The sequence below is a fragment of the Hordeum vulgare genome, chromosome 1H (assembly GCF_904849725.1).
Source record: "Hordeum vulgare subsp. vulgare chromosome 1H, MorexV3_pseudomolecules_assembly, whole genome shotgun sequence".
NCBI classification, from domain to species: Eukaryota; Viridiplantae; Streptophyta; class Magnoliopsida; order Poales; family Poaceae; genus Hordeum; species Hordeum vulgare.
Genome location: NC_058518.1, coordinates 70,884,188 through 70,906,968, shown reverse-complemented (window position 1 = coordinate 70,906,968; position 22,781 = coordinate 70,884,188). Strand labels below are relative to the sequence as shown.

Genomic DNA, 22,781 nt, shown 5'->3' with positions numbered 1-22,781 from the left:
TTATCACCATCGTCGTCTGTCTTCCTTTTAAAGATCCATCTTTACTCAATAGTCCTACGACCATCAAGTAGTTCTTCCAAAGTCTACACTTTGTTTTCATACATGGATCCTCTCTCGGATTTCATGGCCTCCAGCCATTTGTCGGAATCCGGGCCCACCATCGCTTCTCCACAGCTCGTAGGTTCATTATTGTTCAACAACATGACCTCCAAATCAGGGTTACCATACCACTCTGTAGTAGTACGCGACCTTGTCGACCTACGAGGCTTGTAGTAACTTGATCCGATGCTCGATGATCACCATCATCAGCTTTCACTTCAATTGGTGTAGGCGCCACAGGAACAACTTCCTGCGCCCTGCTACACACTGGTTGAAGTGATGGTTCAATAACCTCATCAAGTTCTACCACCCTCTCACTCAATTCTTTCGAGAGAAACCTTTCCTCGAGAAAGGATCCGTTTCTAGAAACAAACACTTTGCTTTCGGATCTGAGATAGGAGATGTACCCAACTGTTTTGGATATCCTATGAAGATGCATTTATCCGCTTTGGGTTCGAGCTTATCAGACTGAAACTTTTTCATATAAGTGTCGAAGCCCCAAACTTTCAAGAAACGACAGTTTAGATTTCTCTAAACCTCAGTCTATACTGTGTCATCTCAACGGAAATACGCGATGCCCTATTTAAAGTGAATGCGGTTGTCTCTAATGCATAACCCATAAACGATAGTGGTAATTCGATAAGAGACATCATAGCATGCACCATACCAAATAGTGCGTGGCTATGACGTTCAGACACATCATCACACTATGATGTTCCAGGTGGCATGAACTGCGAAACAATTTCCACATTGTCTTAACTGCGTACCAAAACTCGTAACTCAGATATTCATTTCTATGATCATATCGTAGACAGTTTATCCTCTTGTTACGACGAACTTCACTCCTGAAACAGAATTGAACCTTTCAATATTTCAGACTTCTGATTCATTAAGTAAATACTCTTGTATCTGCTCAAATCGTCATTGAAGTAAGAACATAAAGATATCCACTGCGTGCCTCAGCACCCATTGGACTGCACACATCAAAATGTATCACTTCCAACAAGTTACTATCTTGTTTCATCTCAATGAAAACAAGGCCTTGATCATGTGGTATGATTTGCATGTCACTAGTGATTCAAAATCAAGTGAGTATAAAGATCCATCAGCATGGAGCCTATTCATGCAATTTATACCAACATGACTCAAGCGGCAGTGCCACAAGTAAGTGGTACTATCATCATTACCTCGTATCTTTTGGCACCAATATCATGAACATGTGTAACACTACGATCGAGATTCAATAAACCATTGAGGGTAATTATTCAAGCAAATAGAATAACTATTATTCTTTTAAATGAATAATTGTATTGCAACAAACACGATCCAATCATGTTCATGCTCAACGCAAACACCAAATAACAATTATTTGGGTTTCACCACCAATCCCGATGATAGAGGGAGCGTGCGACGTTTGATCATATCAACCTTGGAAACACTTCAAACACGTATCCTCACCTCTCCTTTAGCTAGTCTCCGTTTATTCCGTAGCTTTCATTTCGTGTTACCAATCACTTAGCAACTGAACCAGCATCCAATACCCTCGCGCTACTAGGAGTACTAGTAAAGCACACATCAACATCATGTATATCAAATATACTACTTTCGACTTTGCCAGCCTACTTATCTACCAAGCATCTAGGGTAGCTCCGCCTCAGTGACCGTTCCCCTCATAACAGAAGCACTTAGTCTCGGGTTTGGGTTTAGACTTGGGTCTCTTCATTAGTGCAGCAACTGTTTTGTTGTTTCACGAAGTATCCCTTCTAGCCCTTGCCTTTCATGAAACTTAGTTTTACTAACCATCAACCATTGATGCTCCTTCTTGATTTCTACTTTCGCAGTGTCATACATCACGAATCTCTCAAGGATCATTGTATCTATCCTTGATAAGTTATAGTTCATCACGAAGCTCTCACAGCTTGGTGGCAGTGACTTTGGAGAACCATCACTATCTCATCAGGAAGATTAACTCCCACTTGATTCAAGTGATTGTCGTACTCAGACAATCTGAGCACACGCTCAACGATTGAGTTTTTCTCCTTTACTTCATGGACAAAGAATCTTGTCGGAGGTCTCATACCTCTTAACAAGGGCACAAGCATGAAATCACAATTTCATCTCTTTAGAACATCACTCATGTTCCATGACGTTTCAAAACGACTTCGGCGCCACGCTTCTAAGCCTGTAAGTATTTTGCACCAAACTATCGCGTAGTCATCAGAAACGTGTATGTCGGATGTTCACAACATCTACAGACGACGCTCGAGGTGCAACACACTGAGTGGTGCATTAAGGACATAAGCCTTCTGCGCAGCAACGAGGACAATCCTTAGTTTTACAGACTCAGTCCGCAAAGTTTGCTACTATCAACTTTCAACTAAATTTTCTCTAGGAACATATTAAAAACAGTAGAGCTATAGCGCAAGCTACATCGTAATTCGCAAAGACCATTAGACTATGTTCATGACAATTAGTTCAATTAATCATATTACTTAAGAACTCCCACTCAAAAAGTACATCTCTCTAGTCATTTGAGTGGTACATGATCCAAATCCACTATCTCAAGTCCGATCATGACGTGAGTCGAGAATAGTTTCAGTGGTAAGCATCTCTATGCTAATCATATCAACTATACGATTCATGCTCGACCTTTCGGTCTCATGTGTTCCGAGGCCATGTCTGCACATGCTAGGCTCGTCAAGCTTAACCCGAGTGTTCCGCGTGTGCAACTGTTTTGCACCCGTTGTATGTGAACGTTGAGTCTATCACACCCGATCATCACGTGGTGTCTCGAAACAAAGAACTGTCGCAACGATGCACAGTCGGGGAGAACACAATTTCGTCTTGAAATTTTAGAGAGAGATCACCTCATAATGCTACCGTCGTTCTAAGCAAGATAAGGTGCATAAAGGATTAACATCACATGCAATTCATAAGTGACATGATATGGCCATCATCATGTGCTTCTTGATCTCCATCACCAAAGCACCGGCACGATCTTCTTGTCACCGGCGTCACACCATGATCTCCATCATCATGATCTCCATCAACGTGTCGCCATCGGGGTTGTCGTGCTATTCATGCTATTACTACTAAAGCTACGTCCTAGCAATATAGTAAACGCATCTGCAAGCACAAACGTTAGTTTAAAGACAACCCTATGGCTCCTGCCGGTTGCCGTACCATCGACGTGCACAACATGATCATCTCATACATCCAATATATCACATCACATCGTTGGCCATATCACATCACAAGCATACCCTGCAAAAACAAGTTAGACGTCCTCTAATTGTTGTTGCATGTTTTACGTGGTGACCATGGGTATCTAGTAGGATCACATCTTACTTACGCAAACACCACAACGGAGATATATGAATTGCTATTTAACCTCATCCAAGGACCTCCTTGGTCAAATCCGATTCAACTAAAGTTGGAGAAACCGACACTCGCCGGTCATCTTTGAGCAACGGAGTTACTCGTAGCGATGAAACCAGACTCTCGTAAGCGTACGAGTAATGTCGGTCCGAGCCGCTTCGATCCAACAATACCGCGGAATCAAGAAAAGACTAAGGAGGGCAGAAAAACACACATCACCGCCCACAAAAACTTTTGTGTTCTACTCGAGAAGACATCTACGCATGAACCTAGCTCATGATGCCACTGTTGGGGAACGTCGCATGGGAAACAAAAAAAATTCTACGCGCACGAAGACCTATCATGGTGATGTCCATCTACGAGAGGGGATTTCCGATCTACATACCCTTGTAGATCGCACAGCAGAAGCGTTTAAGAAACGCGGTTGATGTAGTGGAACGTCCTCACGTCCCTCGATCCGCCCCGCGAACCGTCCCATGAACCGTCCCGCGATCCGTCCCACGATCCGCTCCGATCTAGTGCCGAACGAACGGCACCTCCGCGTTCAGCACACGTACAGCTCAACGATGATCTCGGCCTTCTTGATCCAGTAAGATAGACGGAGAGGTAGATGAGTTCTGCCGCAGCGTGACGGCGCTCCGGAGGTTAGTGGTGATCTAATCTCAGCACGGCTCCGCCCGAGCTCCGCAGAAACGCAATCTAGAGGAAAAACCGTGGAGGTATGTGGTCGGGCTGCCGTGGCAAAAGTTGTCTCAAATCAGCCCTAATACCTCAGTATATATAGGAGGGAGGGGGAGGGAAGATTCAGCCTCAAACCCTCAAGGTTTGGCTGAAATTGGAGGTGGAGGAGTCCTACTCCAATCCTACTTGGAGTAGGATTCCACCTTCCCACTCGGAAACTCTTTCCACCTTGTGTTTTTTCCTTCTCAAACCTTATGGGCCTTAGTGGGAACTTATTACAGCCCACTAGGGGCTTGTTTATCTCTTCCCATAGCCCATGAGACCCCTTGGGGCGTGACACCCCTCCCGATGGTCCCCGGCACCCCTCCCGGCACTCCCGGTACACTACCGATGAGCCCGAAACTTTTCCGGTGACCAAAACAGGACTTCCTATATATCAATCTTTACCTCCGGACCATTCCGGAGCTCCTCGTGACGTCCTGGATCTCATCCGGGACTCCGAACAACATTCGGTCACCAACCATATAACTCAAATACGCATAAAACAACGTTGAACCTTAAGTGTGCAGACCCTGCGGGCTCGAGAACTATGTAGACATGACCCGAGTCACTCCTCGGTCAATATCCAATAGCGGGACCTGGATGCCCATATTGGATCCTACATATTCTACGAAGATCTTATCGTTTGAACCTCAGTGCCAAGGATTCATATAATCCTGTATGTCATTCCCTTTGTCCTTCGGTATGTTACTTGCCCGAGATTCGATCGTCAGTATCCGCATACCTATTTCAATCTCGTTTACCGGTAAGTCTCTTTACTCGTTCTGTAATACAAGATCCCGCAACTTACACTAAGTCACAATGCTTGCAAGGCTTGTGTGTGATGTTGTATTACCGAGTGGGCCCCAAGATACCTCTCCGTCACACGGAGTGACAAATCCCAGTCTCGATCCATACTAACTCAACGAACACCTTCGGAGATACCTGTAGAGCATCTTTATAGTCACCCAGTTACGTTGCAACGTTTGATACACAGAAAGCATTCCTCCGGTGTCAGTGAGTTATATGATCTCATGGTCATAGGAACAAATACTTGACACGCGGAAAACAGTAGAAACAAAATGACACGATCAACATGCTACGTCTATTAGTTTGGGTCTAGTCCATCACATGATTCTCCTAATGATGTGATCCCATTATCAAGTGACAACACTTGCCTATGGTCAGGAAACCTTGACCATCTTTGATCAACGAGCTAGTCAACTAGAGGCTTACTAGGGACAGTGTTTTGTCTATGTATCCACACAAGTATTATGTTTCCAATCAATACGATTATTGCATGGATAATAAACGATTATTATGAACAAAGAAATATAATAATAACTAATTTATTATTGCCTCTAGGGCATATTTCCAACAGCTCGTTGATCAAAGATGGTTAAGGTTTCCTAGCCATAGACAAGTGTTGTCACTTGATAACGAGATCACATCATTAGGAGAATGATGTGATGGACAAGACCAAACTATAAACGTAGCTTGTGATCGTGAATTCGTTGCTACTGTTTTCTGCATGTCAAGTGTACATTCCTATGACCATGAGATCATGTAACTCATTGACACCGGAGGAATACCTTGTGTGTATCAAACGCCGCAACGTAACTGGGTGATTATAAAGGTGCTCTACAAGTATCTCCGAAGGTGTCCATTGAGTTAGCATGGATCAAGACTGGGATTTGTCACTCCGTGTGATGGAGAGGTATCTCAGGGCCCACTCGGTAATACAACATCACAAACAAGCCTTGCAAGCAATGTGACTAAAGAGTTAGCCACGGGATCTTGTATTACGGAACGAGTAAAGAGACTTGCCAGTAACGATATTGAAATAGGTATTGGGATACCGACGATCGAATCTCGGGCGAGTAACATACCGAAGGACAAAGGGAATGTTATATGGGATAAACTGAATCCTTGACATAGAGGTTCAACCGATAAGATTATCATAGAATATGTAGGATCCAATATGGCCATCCAGGTCCCGCTATTGGATATTGATTGGAGAGTGTCTCAGGTCATGTCTACATAGTTCTCGAACCCGCATGGTCTGCACACTTAAGGTTCAGTGACATTTCGATATAGTTGAGTTATAGGTGTTGGTAACCTAAAGTTGTCTAGAGTCCAGGATGATATCCCGGACATCACGGGGAGCTTCAAAATGGTCAGGAGGTAAAGATTGATATATAGGAAAGTTGCATTTGGCATCCGGAAAGTTTTCGGGCATTACCGATAAGGTACCAGGAGTGACGAATGGGTTCCGGGGTTTTACCGGGAGGGGCCACCCACCCGGGAGAGAACCTAATAGGCCTAAAGGTGGCTCACCAGCCCTTAGTGGGCTGGTGAGGCCAGCCCACTAAGCCTATTTCAGCCAAGGCAAGAAAAAAAGGAAAAGAAAAAAGGAAGGAGGTGGACAAGTGGGGAAGGAATCCTCCACAAATTTGTATTGGAGGAGGACTCTCCCCATTGGCTCGGCCGAACCTATCCTCTTGGAGGAGGAGGCAAGGTAGCCCTCCCTCTTGTTACTCCTATATATACTAGAGGTTTTAGAGGTGAGGGCTAACCATAATTGCCATGTGCTCCCTCTATTTCTCTCTAGATATGTTTCTCCTCTAGTCTAGTTCGGTGGTGCTTAGGCGAAGCCCTGCTGGATTAGTTCACCACCACCACGCCGCTGTGCTGGAGAACTCATCTATCTCTCCGCCCCTCTTGCTGGATCAAGAAGGCGGTGATCGTCATCGAGTTGTACGTGTGTTTAACTTGGAGGTGCCATCCGTTCGGCACTAGATCGGGATGGATCGTGATGGGATCGCGGGAAAGATCGTGATGAGATCGCAGGACGGGCTGCGATTTGGATCGCGAAGATGTTCCACTACATCAACCGCGTTATAAATGCTTCCGCTTAGCGATCTACAAGGGTATGTAGATTCAATCTCTCCTCTCATAGATGATCATCACCATGGATAGGTATTGCATGTGCGTAGGAAATTTTTTGTTTCCCATGCTACGTTCCCCAACAAAAACTATGGCCCGGGGTCTACTTACACATATTTACTAAACCCTAAAAATACCTCACTGACTTTATTTATTTGTTTTTATTATTTATATTTTCTATATCTATCAGAATTCATCCTTGCAAGTAATGAGTTCAAGGGGGCTTGACAACCCCTCTTGCCCGCGATGGGTGCAAGTGTTTGGTTTTGTGTGTAGGTGTTGTTGAAGGGGATTTGCTTGATTCTCGTCTTGGTCTGATAAACTTGGTTCTCACTAAGAGAAATACTTATCTCTATTGTGCTCCATCTCCCCTCCTCTTCGGGGAAAATTTCCAACGCAGTTTACAAGTAGCACTTGGCACCTTATCCATCAGTCGGGCAGCTCGTTTCCTCCCTCACTCACTCACCCCTCACACTCCCTCGCTTGCTCTCGTCAGTCGCCCGTCACCTGCCTCTGTTGCTCGTATGATCGCTCCCTGTTGCCCCTATCGACCTCCGCCACCGTTGCCCGAGCTAGGTATATCTCCCTCCTCCCTCCCCCCTCCCTTCTCCCTCCTTCATGGATGGATTAGACATTTTCTCTTTGAATATTTAGAAATAGGTTTAGGTGTTTCAAATATAGAAATGTTTTAGCTATTAAATAGAATATATTTTTTAGGTATTTACATTAACCAAATACCTTTAAATATTTCTTTTTGAATATATATGTAGATGGATGTATGTTTGTTAGATGGATGGTTATATGAATGGATGCATGGATGAATTATTCATTGTTGCACTTTTGTTTTATGTTGAAAAAGCCGACAAAATGGATGCATGGATGCATTTTGCTGGGAACAAAAATCTGAGTGGCCTATGTTGTGCTGAAATGTTGATTCATTTCCGTTTCGATAAATTTCAAGCGCTCGATACATCCTCTTTTTAGCAAAGCTCGTGTCAAAAATTTCCGTGATTTTTAGCATGACTTGTACATGAAAGTATGACATATCGAGCGTTAGGAATTTGCCAAAACGGAAATCAAACGATATTCTAGCAAAAAAGGGCATTTTTATGTCATTAATCAATATATGTAATGTTAATTGACTAATCCTTATGGCAAAAAATCCTTGTGTGTTCCTACCGCCGGACTTGTTCATCGAAGGAATAATGATCTTCGTGTCGTCCCTAGAACCCAAGGGAGCTGTCGATCTAAATGAAATTTATAAGCCCAATAGTAACACAAGGAAATTGTACTCTTAAACTGGCTCCTTGCTTAACTGCCTACTTGGCTCATTGGCTTGTATTACATCATGTAATCATAGTCTCATATTTTTTTCAAAGATTGGTGTACTTTATTTGTAGTAGCGCGAGAAAGAAGCACACCACCACCACACTAGCGAGAAATTGACGAGGGCGCACACATGCGAAACCGTTTGCACCTGTCGATTTGTGTTGTGATCCATAAATTTGTTGCAACTTATATTTGATGAAAAATAGTTATACTCTGGATACCAAATAATATACTTGTACTAATACTTCATGTACCCGTTTCTGTACGTTGCTTTTGTGTGCATTCTTTCCGTCTTCCGATATGTTCTCACTGGGTCCTTATGCTCTTTTGGGTTCTTATTATCCATTGTTTCTCTCCACTTCTTCTTCATTGGCTGATGTTACGGAGTGATGGACTGTCTGGATGCAATTTTGACTTTCCTATCATATGGTTCCTCCCTTCTGATTAATTCATTATCTTTTGTCACAAGTCATTTTACATTCATCGAAGTATTATCCTATTCTTGTTTTGTCTATCCTCCCCTTTGTTCTCAGATGGTCCCCTGGCCCCTTTGTTTGGTTTTTTATTCATTATTCCTTTTCATATTCTTTTTCTTTGGTCCATGTGGTGCACTGTTACTATGCTAATACTCTTTGCCATTCTTTTTGTGCTATGCTTCATTCCTTCGGCTACTTTCATCATCTTCGTTCTTAACTTGTATTATATTCTTTCAACTATTATTTTCTTCCTTTTCTAACGGATCGCCATGCAGTTTTTAACTACAAATTCATCGACTCTTGGTTGCATGTGTTTATTGCGGTACGGGAGAGTATGCCATTGTGCTCATAATCATATTTCTTTTCTGAGCACATTAATTACATATACCATTGCAATTACATTCTTCCACATGCACTTCTTCTTTTCCTATTTGATATTTTTCTTAGGGTAAGCTATTAGGTCTTGCTTTATTAAGTTGTGTTCTACTAAACTTGCCTTTCGTTCAGTTGGTATTATTTACCTTTAACTCTTAATTTTACGGCTCCGAAACTTGCGAGACGGGAAGAATCAACCCAAGGTTTCATCTCACGAACTCGTCGTACAAGAAGGGTATTAGTTGTCATAATGATATAGGATGACACGAATATCTTTAAGAATATCATATCTCAAGCAATATATAGAACAAGATGGGTATTCTATCATGACTATATAGGCCTACACAATCATGTTTTATCAAGAATATCATCACCTATGCAATTTTTATTTACTTTGATACAGTGTTTCTCACGATCATAACAATCTATCCGCCACAACGCATAATCCGGAATTATTAGTCTCTCTGTATAAACTAGACTTGCGTTGGTAATCCAGGAAGAAACAAAGGCAATTACAAATTTAAGTAGTAACAGTCAAGCCAAATTACGAAACTCTCATCATCTTCCTGTTATGGTGGATCGCAATTTCATCTGATGGTTCTTCGCATCGCAATTTCAATGGCTCTTTATTCCATATCTTTGTTGTCATAGGACATATTATTCCAACTGTCATAGCCTATTCTGGTCTACACCTTTTTACCTTGCAAATAAACTTTGTTGGCTTTCTTGGGAACTGCAAGGATAATTTTTATATTTCAATTGTTCTTGCTCATAACCTATTACTTATTGTTTCCTCAAATTAGGTTATAGCAAACTTATATTGTAATTTGTCTTCCATTATTTTCTATGTGCATACAATTTAATGTTTAAGTTTTGTCCTCCCCAACTACCTTCATGGAAATAAACCTCCCATGCCACGGCCCCGGCACCAACACCGGCAGCGCATAATACATGATGATGCTTCCTTCAGCAAAAACACCCCTCACTAGAGTACTTGTGGTGAACGGTCCATCCCATGTAAAAGCTACTTCCACCAGATTTTGTGAAGCTTCTAGAATTTTTTGACCATTTTTTTCTTTCTCCTTTTCTCTGACTCCTCTACTCAATTTTCACTCAGGTTTGGTCCCTTTTATTTTTTTTCTTATTTTTAGTATTCCTTACCAATTTCCTTCTTTTTCAAATTCATTTTTTTGATTTCATCAAATTTATGATTTTTTTAAAATTTTGAACTTTTACTGAATTTGGGAACATTTTTGGATTTTGCGTTCCAGATTTGTGAACATTTTTGCTCAAATCATTGAACTTTTATTCAAATCCCTGATGTTTAAAATTTTGATATCATTTTCATATCTATTTACATTTTAAAAATTTCCCAACGTTTCTAAAATTTGCAGACTTGTTTCCAAATTCTAGACCATTTTTTATCCATGAATTTTATTAAGTCGGTGAACACTTTAGAATCCATAACATTTTTCCTAATTCAGGCCATTTTTAAAATTTATCACATTTTTCCATATGTGAACATTGTTTTTCAAATTTAACATTTTTATAAATAAATCAGCATTCTTAAAAAAATGTGATTTTTATATATACATAAAAAGGTACCCATTTTTTCCTGAATGAGCGAGCAGACTACCAACAGAGAAATAAAGCTGTAAAAAACTACCAGGTGAGGAAGGATCGACCGACAGACTATTATTTGTGTTGAAGGCCACGAGCAAGCGTTGCGAGCACCATCTCTATTGGCGGTGCCAGAAGCGCCAGATATGCGTTGCTTAATGCGATCTGCAGTTTGCGCTCGCCTACAGCAAACGTGCGTGCGTGCATCACGTCTATTTTTACATTGTTAGAAGCGCCAGATAGGGGGATTTATGGGCAGGCCGAACAAACATGCGTGCATCAGCGCCTCACGTCTATTTTTACATTGTTACACATTTTAACATTATATAAACTTTTTCAAAACACAAGTCACATATATTCTTTCAAGGGTATGACACACTTGTTGAGGTTTTAAACTTTGTTCCCATTTTTAAAGTTTACACAAAGTGTTTGCTCTTTAGAAAAAATCTGATTTCAAAAAAAATGTTTCATAAAGTGTTTGCTTATTAGAAATTGATTGTTTGTCAAAAACTAATTGTTTTTTAAAGTATTCAGAATTTTTAAAAAGTTACCACTCTTTATAAAATGTTCGGACATTCTGAAATTGTTTACATTTTCAATATTTTTTCCCAAAAAATAAGTTCGAAGTTCGTTGCTTCAGTGTTTTTCAAAACACAAACAATTTAAGAATTTGCTAAAACATTATTTGTAAAATATTACACAATTTTGGAAAGTCCTTATCATTTTTCGTAGCATCTGAAAAACTGTTGGAATTCTGATGTTTTTTGACAAATATGATTTTTTTTGTATATAACAGATAGTTTTTAAAAAATGCGAATAGAATTTCAAATTCCAAACATATTTTAAAAAACAAAAAATAATTGAATTTGTGCCAAGAATAGAAAAAAGAACATTTTTTAAATTTCTGGATAATTTTAGAAATGCGCAAAAAAAATTCTAAACTTCACGAATTCCTGATGTTGTAAAGTGGATCAATCCAAATTCTCGTACGTGAGAGTAGCAGGTAATTCCGGTCGGTTATAGTATTCCCAGCGTGTCAAACAAGTCTATGGTCTAAAATAGACCGAGATTACAAGTTCAGAGTGTCAATTTCCGGATTCAAAGGTTAGGATTTGATTTAGCTTTTGTCTATAATTGAGTTTGTTTTGGACTTTTTCCTTTGCTTTGCATCAAGATTTGTCCGATATAGTCTTATTATTGTGTAGAAAAGTATTTGGTCCCTCTGACAACGCCTGGGCATATGCCTAGTAATATTAAATATGTATTTAAAAAATGTTAAACGCTTAAAAGATCCTGATGCATGCGAAAAATGTATGATGTGTATGAAAGATGTTGACATGTGTTGAAAGAAAGGAGAAAAAAACCAAGAAGTAAGAGAACAATGAAAGCAGGTGAAATTCGAAGAAAACAAAGAAAAAGAAAAAACAAAACTCAAAGAAAACTTATACACACTTGTAACATAAAGCAGAGAATTTTACGAAATCACTAGTCAACGAGTACACTTTCAACGATTATTCTCTCCTTCACACATTGCGACAAGTGACGCACTGCATAGCGTGCCACTTGTCGCAACCTGAGAGTTTTCCCTTTTTCCGTAGATCTGTATTTTCAAAACGTTTTATCTTCTAATAATCTGTGCGTCCAAATATGGAACCGTTTTCACCGTTGGCTTTCTCGCGTCGAGATCTTCAAAACTAGAATCTCATATTGATAGGTTTTGGCTATCTTTTTTTTTTCATGAAAAAAACCCGGAAAAAAAACGGACGATAAAACCATGCCTTTCGCGATGGATAAAAAAAAGAAATCACGTTTTTTCCCTTTCCGAAAGTCAGGGACGTGCCTCTCGTGAAGGCAAAACCGTGTCTCTCGCGAGAAAAAAAGAGAGCACAAAACACGTTTTTTTCCTTTCGAAAGTGGCACGGGCGTGCTTCTCGCGAAGGCAAAACCGTGCCTTTCACGGAAGCAAAACCATGCCTCTCGCAAAAAGAAAATAAAAATAAAAACATATTTTTTCCCTTTCCGAAAGGCACGGATGTGCCTCTCGCGAAGGCAAGACCGTGCCTTTCGCGAAAGTAAAATCGTGCCTCTTGCCAAAGAAACGCGTTTCCCCCTTTCCGAGAGGCACGGACGTGTCTCTCGCGAAGGCAAAACCATGTCTATCACAAAAAAAAAAGAAAAAACGCGCTTTTTCCTTTTCGAGAGGCCCCCTCGCGAAGGCAAAACCGTGCCTCTCGCAAAAAAAAACAGGAAATATGTTTTTTCACGTAAAAGAAGAAAAACGGTTTTTTCGCGAATGTTCTTCTAGTCCAAAAATTACAAAAGACCGATGAAAAACCGGAACAACAAAAAAAATCAGAAAAAAAAACACTCAAAAGAAGCAAAAAAGCATGCAAAACAATAAAAAAATAAAATCCAAAGAAAACACTCAGAACGTCACACGTGACGGTAACTGGGAACGTGCCAAGTGACGACGCGTGAAAGTGATCGTTGAAATGCTTGTGAGAAAGTGCTCGCTAAGTAGTTGATTCGGAGAGAGAGAGGGAGTTAGATGGACCTATGTCACGCAGCGGCGAGAAATAGGAGCTCTCGGATTATAGGCGGTTATCGGCCCAGTCCAGACGCGCCAGCAGGCCTTCTTAGGTCGAGGCATCCCCTCCTCCGCCTTGCGGAATTCCACCGAACACCTCCCGAGCTTTACTCCCGGCGGTGGCGGCGGCTCCGGCTCCGGCTCCGGCGACTCCCAGTCCCGCGGCTTCCATCCTCCTAGCCACCACGATGAAGTTCGATCTTGAAGGCCTGACGGTGCACTTCCCGTACGCGGCGATCTACCCGGAACAGCACGCGTACATGGGCGAGCTCAAGCGAGCCCTGGACGCGCGCGGCCACGCGCTGCTGGAGATGCCGACGGGCACCGGCAAGACGGCGGCGCTCATCTCCCTCATCACCTCTTACTCCCTCGCCAACCCCTCCCGCCCGCTCCGGCTCATCTACTGCACCCGCACCGTCCACGAGATGGAGAAGACCCTCGCCGAGCTCCGCCTCCTCTTCTCCCACCTCCCGCCCGAGGCCTCGCGCTCCCTCCTCGCGCTCGGACTCTCCTCCCGCAAGAACCTCTGCGTCCACCCCCAGGCCTCCGCCTCCGCCGCCCGCGATTCCGTCGACACAGCCTGCCGCCGCCTGACGGCGTCCTGGGTCCGCGACAAGGCGGCCTCCGACCCGGAGTCGACCCCTCTCTGCGAATTCTTCGAGTCATTCGACCGGGCCGCGGCCGCCGGCGACCTCTCTTCTTTCATGCCCCCTGGGGTCTACACTCTCGCCGACCTCCGTTCGCTCGGCCGTGAGCGTCGGATATGCCCCTACTTCCTCGCCAGGCAGATGGTCAAGTACGCCAATGTGGTGGTCTACAGCTACCAGTACCTGCTCGACCCAAAGGTGGCCAGCATTGTGTCCCGGGAGATGCAGAAGGAGTGCGTGGTCGTGTTTGATGAGGCGCACAACATCGATAACGTCTGCATTGAGGCGCTGAGCGTCAGCGTTCGCAAGCAGACACTGGATGGTGCCGAGCGAAACTTGAGGCGCATCTCGCAAGAGATTGATAGGTACTGAGCATCGAAGAAGTAAATACTTGCTCCTTTCAGGATTGTGGATGTTTCCTTTAGAATCATCAAAAGTTTACATGGATATGTAAAGGTTGCTCACTAACTAATTTATTTGGTAGGAAGGTTCAAGGCCACCGATGCCAATAGGCTTCGTGCTGAATACAATAGACTGGTGGATGGATTGGCACAGAGGGGAAATCTGCCAAGTGAGTATCTTTATTCCTCCTCACTATCTGATTTTTACATTGTTGATTATGTGGTCTTACCGGGGACAGTTTACAATAATGTGTTTCTTGTGATGCAGTATCTGATGCTTGGCTTGCGAATCCATCCTTGCCTGATGACATTCTGAAGGAGGCTGTACCTGGAAATATCAGGAAGGCTGAACATTTTCTTGCTGTCTTGAAGAGACTAGTGAAATTCTTAGATGGGCGGCTTGAAACAGAGAATGTTGAGAATGAAATGCCTGTTTCCTTTGTTGCTTCAATCCATTCCCAGGCTGGAATTGACCAGAGAATGTTGAGGTTTTGTTATGACCGCTTACATTCTCTATTGCTTACATTGGAGATAACCGACACGGATGAATTCATGCACATCCAGACCATTTGTGACTTTGCCACATTGATTGGAACTTATTCACGCGGTTTTTCAATCATAATTGAACCCTATGATGATAGAATGCCGGAAATTCGTGATCCTGTGATTCAGGTATCTAACCCACTCTAAAAGATTGTGGTGCAGTTGTTACAAGCTGCAGTGTCAATGTGCTAATGTGGTTGTGTGTGTTCCAGCTCAGTTGTCATGACGCTTCACTCGCAATACAACCTGTTTTCGAGCGTTTCCAAACTGTTGTCATCACTTCGGGAACTCTGAGCCCAATCACTCTGTACCCTCGTCTTCTGAATTTTCAGCCTGTTATAAGCAGGAGCTTCACAATGTCCCTAACAAGGGATTGTATATGTCCCATGGTGTTGACACGAGGAAGGTATGATCTGTATCCATTTGTGCTTTCATATTTCAAGTTTGTATATTTGGAAACACACTTATGGCATGCTCCTTATGCTAGTAGAATAACATGATGCTAGTGCTAAATTTATGCAACTGGTTTAGTTGTCTCTCAAAATTCTTATTTTACCTTTTTATGTTATGATATGAATTCAGTTGTGTAATGTTAACCATTTGATCATTTTCAGTGATCAGCTACCTGTGAGTACAAAGTTTGATATGCGCAGTGATCCTGGTGTTGTGAGGAATTATGGCCGCCTCTTGCTAGAAATGGCTTCTTCTGTTCCTGACGGCATCGTCTGTTTCTTTGTCAGTTACAGTTATATGGATGGCATTGTCAACAGCTGGAATGAAATGGGTATTTTGCAGGTTATTTCCATCACCAGCACATTATTCTTATGTGGGGATGTCTAGAATTTAGACTTTAGATTGTAATGTGGCTTTGTAAATTGACCATCTCAATTGTTCGTATGTGGAGATGTCTAGAATTCAGACTTTAGATTGTAATGTGGCTTTGTAAATTGACCATCTCAATTGGATAAGTATACTAGATCTTCTGGAACAATATATTAATCTAAATAGTGTTTACTGTTTAAGCATTTTAGTGTCATATATTTTCTTAATGATTGAAAAGTTCTTCACGCACCTGTATATCATTAAGCAGTGAATGATCTGTTGAGCTGGGTTGACATTAAAGAGTATCAACTACTCTGTAGTCTTACTATCAGCAGCATGCATATGAAGTTGGATAGGTAGTAGCCACTACACAGATAATGTGTAATGTCTCAGCCAAGAATAATAATTGTGTCCGTCGTGTACGTGTAGAGATAAAACTTTATTAAAATCTTGCTCCATTAAGTTTCTATACACGCTGTGCATCTTGATGGCATCCATTCCTTTTTCCTCTTGTATGATCCTGGATGTGCCTCATGTTGTGAAGATAAATACAACGGAATTGTTCTCTAAGAATGGCCATCTTATGATGTTATTGTGCAGGATATTATGCAGCACAAGTTGGTATTCATCGAAACACCAGATGTTGTTGAGACAACATTGGCCCTTGATAATTACAGAAAAGCATGTGATTGTGGTAGAGGTGCTGTCTTCTTCTCAGTTGCCAGGTTTGTTCTTTTAACTTTAGTCTGAGACCACCCTTCAAAATTCACCATCAGTCTACAGTTGAACTCATGATAGGATTGCTTGAAAATTTGGCAGCATATAATTTAGTTTTGACTTTTGACACCGATCAAAGTAGTCATTACTATATTATTATGATATTTTGATCAGTAGTGTTTTCTATATCCAACTATATTAAGAAAACTGCCTAGGGAACATTAGAAAGAGAGTAAGATGCATTCACAAAACAATTAGATGGCCTTGTTAGTAGGGGTGGTAACTCATCAAGATGCATGTCAGCACTTCCAGTTTGTTAACAAGTCAACTGCCAGACCCAAATCAAGCAAACTATCACATTCAGCAACTCAAACAGCAACCAACATGTGTGTTTATGTGTTAATATGAAGGACTCTTGTAGCGCTGTAAGATTGCATGCAAAATTGTTTTGATTGGGCCTCATTGCTTCAAAGGGTATTTTGGTGGATTGGAATCCTTGGAAGTTTCTCTATGGTGTTTGTTCATTTCATAGGATTGTTATCTCAATGGGACTTTTCCCAAGGACTCCGCTACATTACATTTCATAGGAATTTTCCTAAAAAAATCATTTATTTTTCCTGCAGTGCAACCAAACAAGTTTTGGTGCAAACCCTTGTAGGATTCAAGAGGGCATGCCATTGTAATCCTACGTTTTTCTTTTACCTTTTTTTGGAATTATGTGAATCAAAGAGGCTTTCTTGAATTGTCATAAAAGAATGATCTCATTATTAGCTCATTTTCTTGTGATTTGGAGGTTATAATAAGCAATTAAGCATTACTCAGTTAGCACTATGAGCTATAATATGTACACACATAATAATAAATTATCATAACAACCAGTCACTCTTGCTAACAGAATGACCTTTCCAGGGGCAAAGTTGCTGAAGGCATTGATTTTGACCGACACTATGGCAGACTTGTGATCATGTTTGGAGTTCCATTCCAGTACACACTCAGCAAGTGAGTACCAACTGTGCTTTTATTTGGATTTAGTTTTCTGCACCCCTTGGTCTTGGCCTATAAGATAGCATTACTTTTGGTTCATCATATGCATACCAGGATAATAATGCTGTGTCGATTGAATGACATTTATGTCCCAATGTTCTGGCCTGTGATGGTTACCTTCTAACAGCCATGTTTTATGCATGTCTTGTGTCTATGTGCAGGATATTGCGTGCTAGGTTGGAGTACCTAAGAGAAACTTTTCAGATAAAGGAGGGTGATTTTCTGACATTTGACGCATTGGTACTAATCCTACTTCGGTTATAAGGGAGTAAAACATACTGTTTTATATATTCTGTAAAATATCTTATAACAAAGTGTTCTCTACATTTTGTAATTTTGTGATTGTCAGAGGCAAGCTGCTCAATGTGTTGGCCGTGTCATTCGTTCGAAAGCAGATTATGGAATGATGATATTTGCTGACAAGAGGTACTTGATACTGCCTTGATGTGAGAGTCCGAGTGAGCCTAGAGGAAACTCAAATCTTGTGCCCTTTAAATTGGCCTAGCAATTTTCAATCTGTCTATTTCTTTCTTAAATAACAAGTTCAAAATTTGTTGCATTGAACATGTGATGGACTTGTGGTCAACTAGCAAGAAACTGCTTAGTTTAATCTGATTTAATGAAATTCCCTTGGGAGTTATTATATATATATATATATATATATATGCTGCATAAAATTGGGCTTTGCTACTAAATAGTGTACTTTTAGTCAATGATTGTGGCAAATAGAACAGAACTACTTCCTCCATCCCATAATATAAGACGTTATTACATTCAATATGCTCACATATTGAATGTAATAACATATATTATTTGATGGAGGGAGTAGTTATAGTCATTGCTTCATTTGATACTCAGGTGCTCTGGGCCTGGGTGCACCATATATCAAACATAGAGTGCTCATCAAACATCAATATATCTTGCCGATCTGTTATATGTATTTTTAGGGCCGAGGTCTTTTAAGTTCATCATTTCATCCCATATCAGTCATACAGTCATACTACTACTGCCTGCTAAAGTGCCATGCCATTTGTGACTCGCAGATACAGTCGGCATGATAAACGGTCCAAACTGCCAGGATGGATACTGTCACACTTGCACGAAGCGCACCTGAATCTGAGCACCGATATGGCTCTGCATACAGCCCGTGAGGTATGCCCCCTTGCATCGCTCTACTCAATTAGCAATTGCTTGGGGATATTACAACATGGATGCTTTCAAAAGAGCAAGCCACCGTCTTGGTTGCGGATAAGGCAATGCCGCCATCTTCCGGTCAAGCAGCAATACCTAAACATGCACAGTTTCCATGCTTCCAACTGCTTGCAATGCAACCTGTTATAGCTGTGGCCACCTGCCAGCATATTTTGTAATTCTTTTCCATGTCTGCATTCATGGATTTTGTTTGAATTTGTAGTGTTTTTTTCTGGAGGATATTCTCACCTCAGTTCAACTAGCCATCTGTTTTGGTCACAAAATTAAGTATAGCCGTGTTTTGTTCTGTGACAGTTCCTCCGGAGGATGGCGCAGCCATACGACAAGGCTGGGAGCGGCGGGGCGAAGACGCTGTTGACGGAGGAGGACCTGCAGGACATGGGTCGGGCCCCCATGGAGACGTGAACCCAGAGAGTGTGCTGTAGCCTGTAGGTACACAATAGTCAAAGTTGCTGATGTACACATTCTTTGGCTACTCGTATGATCACGCTGAAGCATAAATTCAGTTTTTAGCTGCAGTTTGCATGAAATCAATCGGCTCGGAACTTCACCAGAGGTCCTGGAGTGGAGGGTAATAAATGCACTTGCAAATGGTGGGGGCCTGAGCGTAGGGTTTAGGTAAGACAGCTGTGAAGAAGAAAGCAGTTCCGGGCTGGCTGTTGGCCTCGCTCGTGCTGGGCTTCACGTACTGTAGAGAGCAGAAATTGTAGATACGATTGACAATTGACAAACGGATCAATGAGCGGGTGCTATTGATGAAGGGCCGTGCTAGGGATCAGCCGCCCGGTGTGTCTACGTGTGGAACGAATACGAATACGAGACCATAAGGCATGTTTGCTTGCCTTCATTATCTCTACAGCCACACAGACCCAACGAATACGAGAAAAACCTGTTTAGTTGCGTATAGGGAGGCTTGGTTTGCATCCGCATAAACCTTAGAGCATCTTCAATAGATAATTCAAATGTAAAAATAACTAACTTTTGGACCGTCTGGGGCAAAAAAAAGCATCTTCAATAGATGATTCAAATGTAAAAATAACTAACTTTTGGACCGTCTGGGGCAAAAAACGGTGCTCCAACAGATGGTCAATATGCAAAAAAAATGGACCGCGGCCTCCTCGTGTTGTAAAATCCAACACCTCGCGGTGCAAATTACATCACGAGGTGCATCTGATCCAAAACCAACTGCCGCCCCTGAACGCTCAACCGTCACTTCCTTTCCGTTCCCGCCCGCGCCCGTCTGACCGTCCGAAGACCAGCCGTCCGGGATCCGTCACCGCGACCGCCGAAAACCACGTCGTCGGCGCCGTCACCACCCCAAATCCCCGTCGCCGCCGTCGCCTCCCTTGCCGGTAGCTGGCTCGCGGCCGCCCGGACGCCGCCGAATCGGGACGCAGTCGGCGCGGGATTCGGCGCCTTCGGCGGTCCGGCTGTCGCGGTAGGCCTCCGTCAGGTCTAAGGCTGTCGCCGACCTCGTCCTCGTCGGCCGTGAGCCTGTTTACGACCGTTGCGCCGGCCGCACGACCGTTGCACGAAGCCCTTCGCCCGGCTGCCGAAGTACTGTTCGCCGCCCGCCGAAGTACTGTTCGCCGCCTGCCGAGCTCCTCTTGGCCGGCCTCGAAGCTCTTTTCTTATCACCGCCGCCGTCCGGAGGAGCCGTCCGCAGCCGTCAGCAGCAACCAATCCAATCGGCGGCCATCTTCTTCCACCGCGCGCACTAGGTGTTCGACGGAATTCCCCAAGGTAAAAAAAATGGCGAAACTTGATGATTTAACTTGGGATTGGATAGTATGTTTGACGGTGGTTGTGTGCAATGTAGATGAGCTCGGTTGACTCCTCTTTCGTGGATGATTCATCGTCGGACGAGGAATTTGATTTGCATGAAGAAGAGGAGGTTGCTATGCTAGTGGCCATGCACAAGAGGAAGAAACCGAAGAACGGTGGTTCCGTTTATGGTCATGCGTTCATTCGGAGAGAACGGATTGATGCGCACAAACGGTTGATGCGCAACTACTTTGCATCATCACCTGTTTTTCCGGAGAATTACTTTCGACGCCGTTTCAGAATGTCGAAAGACTTGTTCTTCCGCATTTGCAATTCCGCGAAGCAGCATAATCCAGTCTTCGAGCAGAGAAGGAACTGTGTCGGGTTGCTTGGCCATAGCATTGAGCAGAAGGTCACTGTCGCTTTGCGCATGATGGCATATGTTGTTCCGACAGATTACATTGATGACAACTTGGCGATGGCAGAGAGCACTTCTATCTTCTATGTCAAGCATTTCATCTCCTGGATCTGAAGAACTATGTAATAATTTGATATTGTGGACATGAATTTTTTTATGTTGTTTCAAAACATGTTTTTATGCAATATGTGCGGCTGTATAGTGGCTGGACAACGGTTGAACAGCAGACGCGCGGCTGCTGATCGGTTTTGGACCATGAATTTGGACCATCTATTGGAGTTGGTCTTTTGGACCATGAGAATTTGGACCATCTGTTGGAGTTGGCCTTTTTACGAAGCTTCAAAACGCACTTTTTGGCGGTCCAAATTTTACAACTTCGATTTTAAACCGCCAAATTTTGAACCATCTATTGAAGATGCTCTTAAAGTAGCATATAGCCTGACTCATTTGGAACATTTGAATTGGTCCAGCAAATCAGGTTGAGTCGGGCGTAAAAATAGGTCACGGTGATCGGTGCGTGGAGATCGCGCGCATCCGGTCGTCGCTGCCGGAGACTTCACGGAACCTGCTGAGGTACGCCCCTGACAGCAACACGATGTGGACGACGTACTTCGAACGCCGCCACGCCAAGTAGCATGCCGCCACCAACGGTGCCGACCCCTACGACCGCTTCAACTCCGAGGGGCGATGCCAATGGTGAGGCGTCCCCGACCGCACGTTGGAGGCCGTCCTCGAGCACATCGAGGGCGGCAACTCATCGCGTTTTGAATACCCGCCCCCTCCTTCTTCCGCCGCCGCAACAGTTCTTGGACGTCGAGGCGCATGGTGACGACATTTTCCTCCTCGTCTTGGTCCCGTTCCCGCTCCTCCGGGTCGTCGGCACTCCTCCCCGTCAAGCCAGAGCCACTCGAGACCCCGCTCGGGCGGCGCACGCGCAGCAACGACATCGTCATCAACGAGGGCGGCTGATACGTCCATTTTGCATCATGCTTTCATGTTGATATTTATCGCTTTATGGGCTGTTATATTACCTTGTGGTGCCATACTTATGCCTTTTCTCTCTTATTTTGCAAGGTTTATTTGAAAAGGGAGAATACCGGCAGCTGGAATTCTGGACTGGAAAAGGAGCAAGTTTGAGTCCTTTATTATGCACAACTCCAAATGCCCTGAAAATCAACGTGGAATTTTTTGGGAATATATAAAAAATACTGGGCGAGAGAAGTACCAGAGGGGAGCTACTAGGGCCCCACAAGCCTGGTGGCGGCTACACGGCTTGTGGGCTCCCTGACGGCCCACTGGCCCCCTCTTTTGCTATATGAAGGGTTTCGTTCCAGAAAAAATCGAGGAGGAGCTTTTTCGTGGTTTCGCCGCCGCCACGAGGCGGAACTTGAACAGATCCAATCTGGAGCTCCGACAGGACGATCCTGTCGGGGAAACTTCCCTCCCGGAGGGGGAAATCGTCGCCATCGTCATCACCAACACTCCTCTCGTCGAAGGGGAGTCATCTCCATCAACATCTTCATCAGCACCATCTCCTCTCCAATCCCTAGTTCATCTCTTGTAACCAATTTCCGTCTCGCGGCTCCGATTAGTACTTGTAAGGTTGCTAGTAGTGTTGATTACTCTTTGTAGTTGATGCTAGTTGGATTACTTGGTGGAAGAGTTTATGTTCAGATCCTTGAT

General features: G+C 43.1%; 1 protein-coding gene across 1 annotated transcript; it reads left to right on the top strand.

The window, feature by feature from the left end:
* Positions 1-13,613: 13,613 nt before the first annotated feature.
* On the top strand, positions 13,614-19,446 carry LOC123424653 (general transcription and DNA repair factor IIH helicase subunit XPD). The gene is made up of 11 exons (XM_045108305.1): positions 13,614-14,542; positions 14,666-14,748; positions 14,847-15,250; positions 15,334-15,527; positions 15,736-15,916; positions 16,544-16,668; positions 17,570-17,659; positions 17,866-17,944; positions 18,054-18,130; positions 18,748-18,856; positions 19,211-19,446. Exons 1-11 carry the CDS (start codon positions 13,719-13,721, stop codon positions 19,319-19,321), a joined length of 2,277 nt encoding a protein of 758 aa, XP_044964240.1. The 5' UTR covers positions 13,614-13,718; the 3' UTR covers positions 19,322-19,446.
* The last annotated feature ends 3,335 nt before the right edge of the window (positions 19,447-22,781 follow it).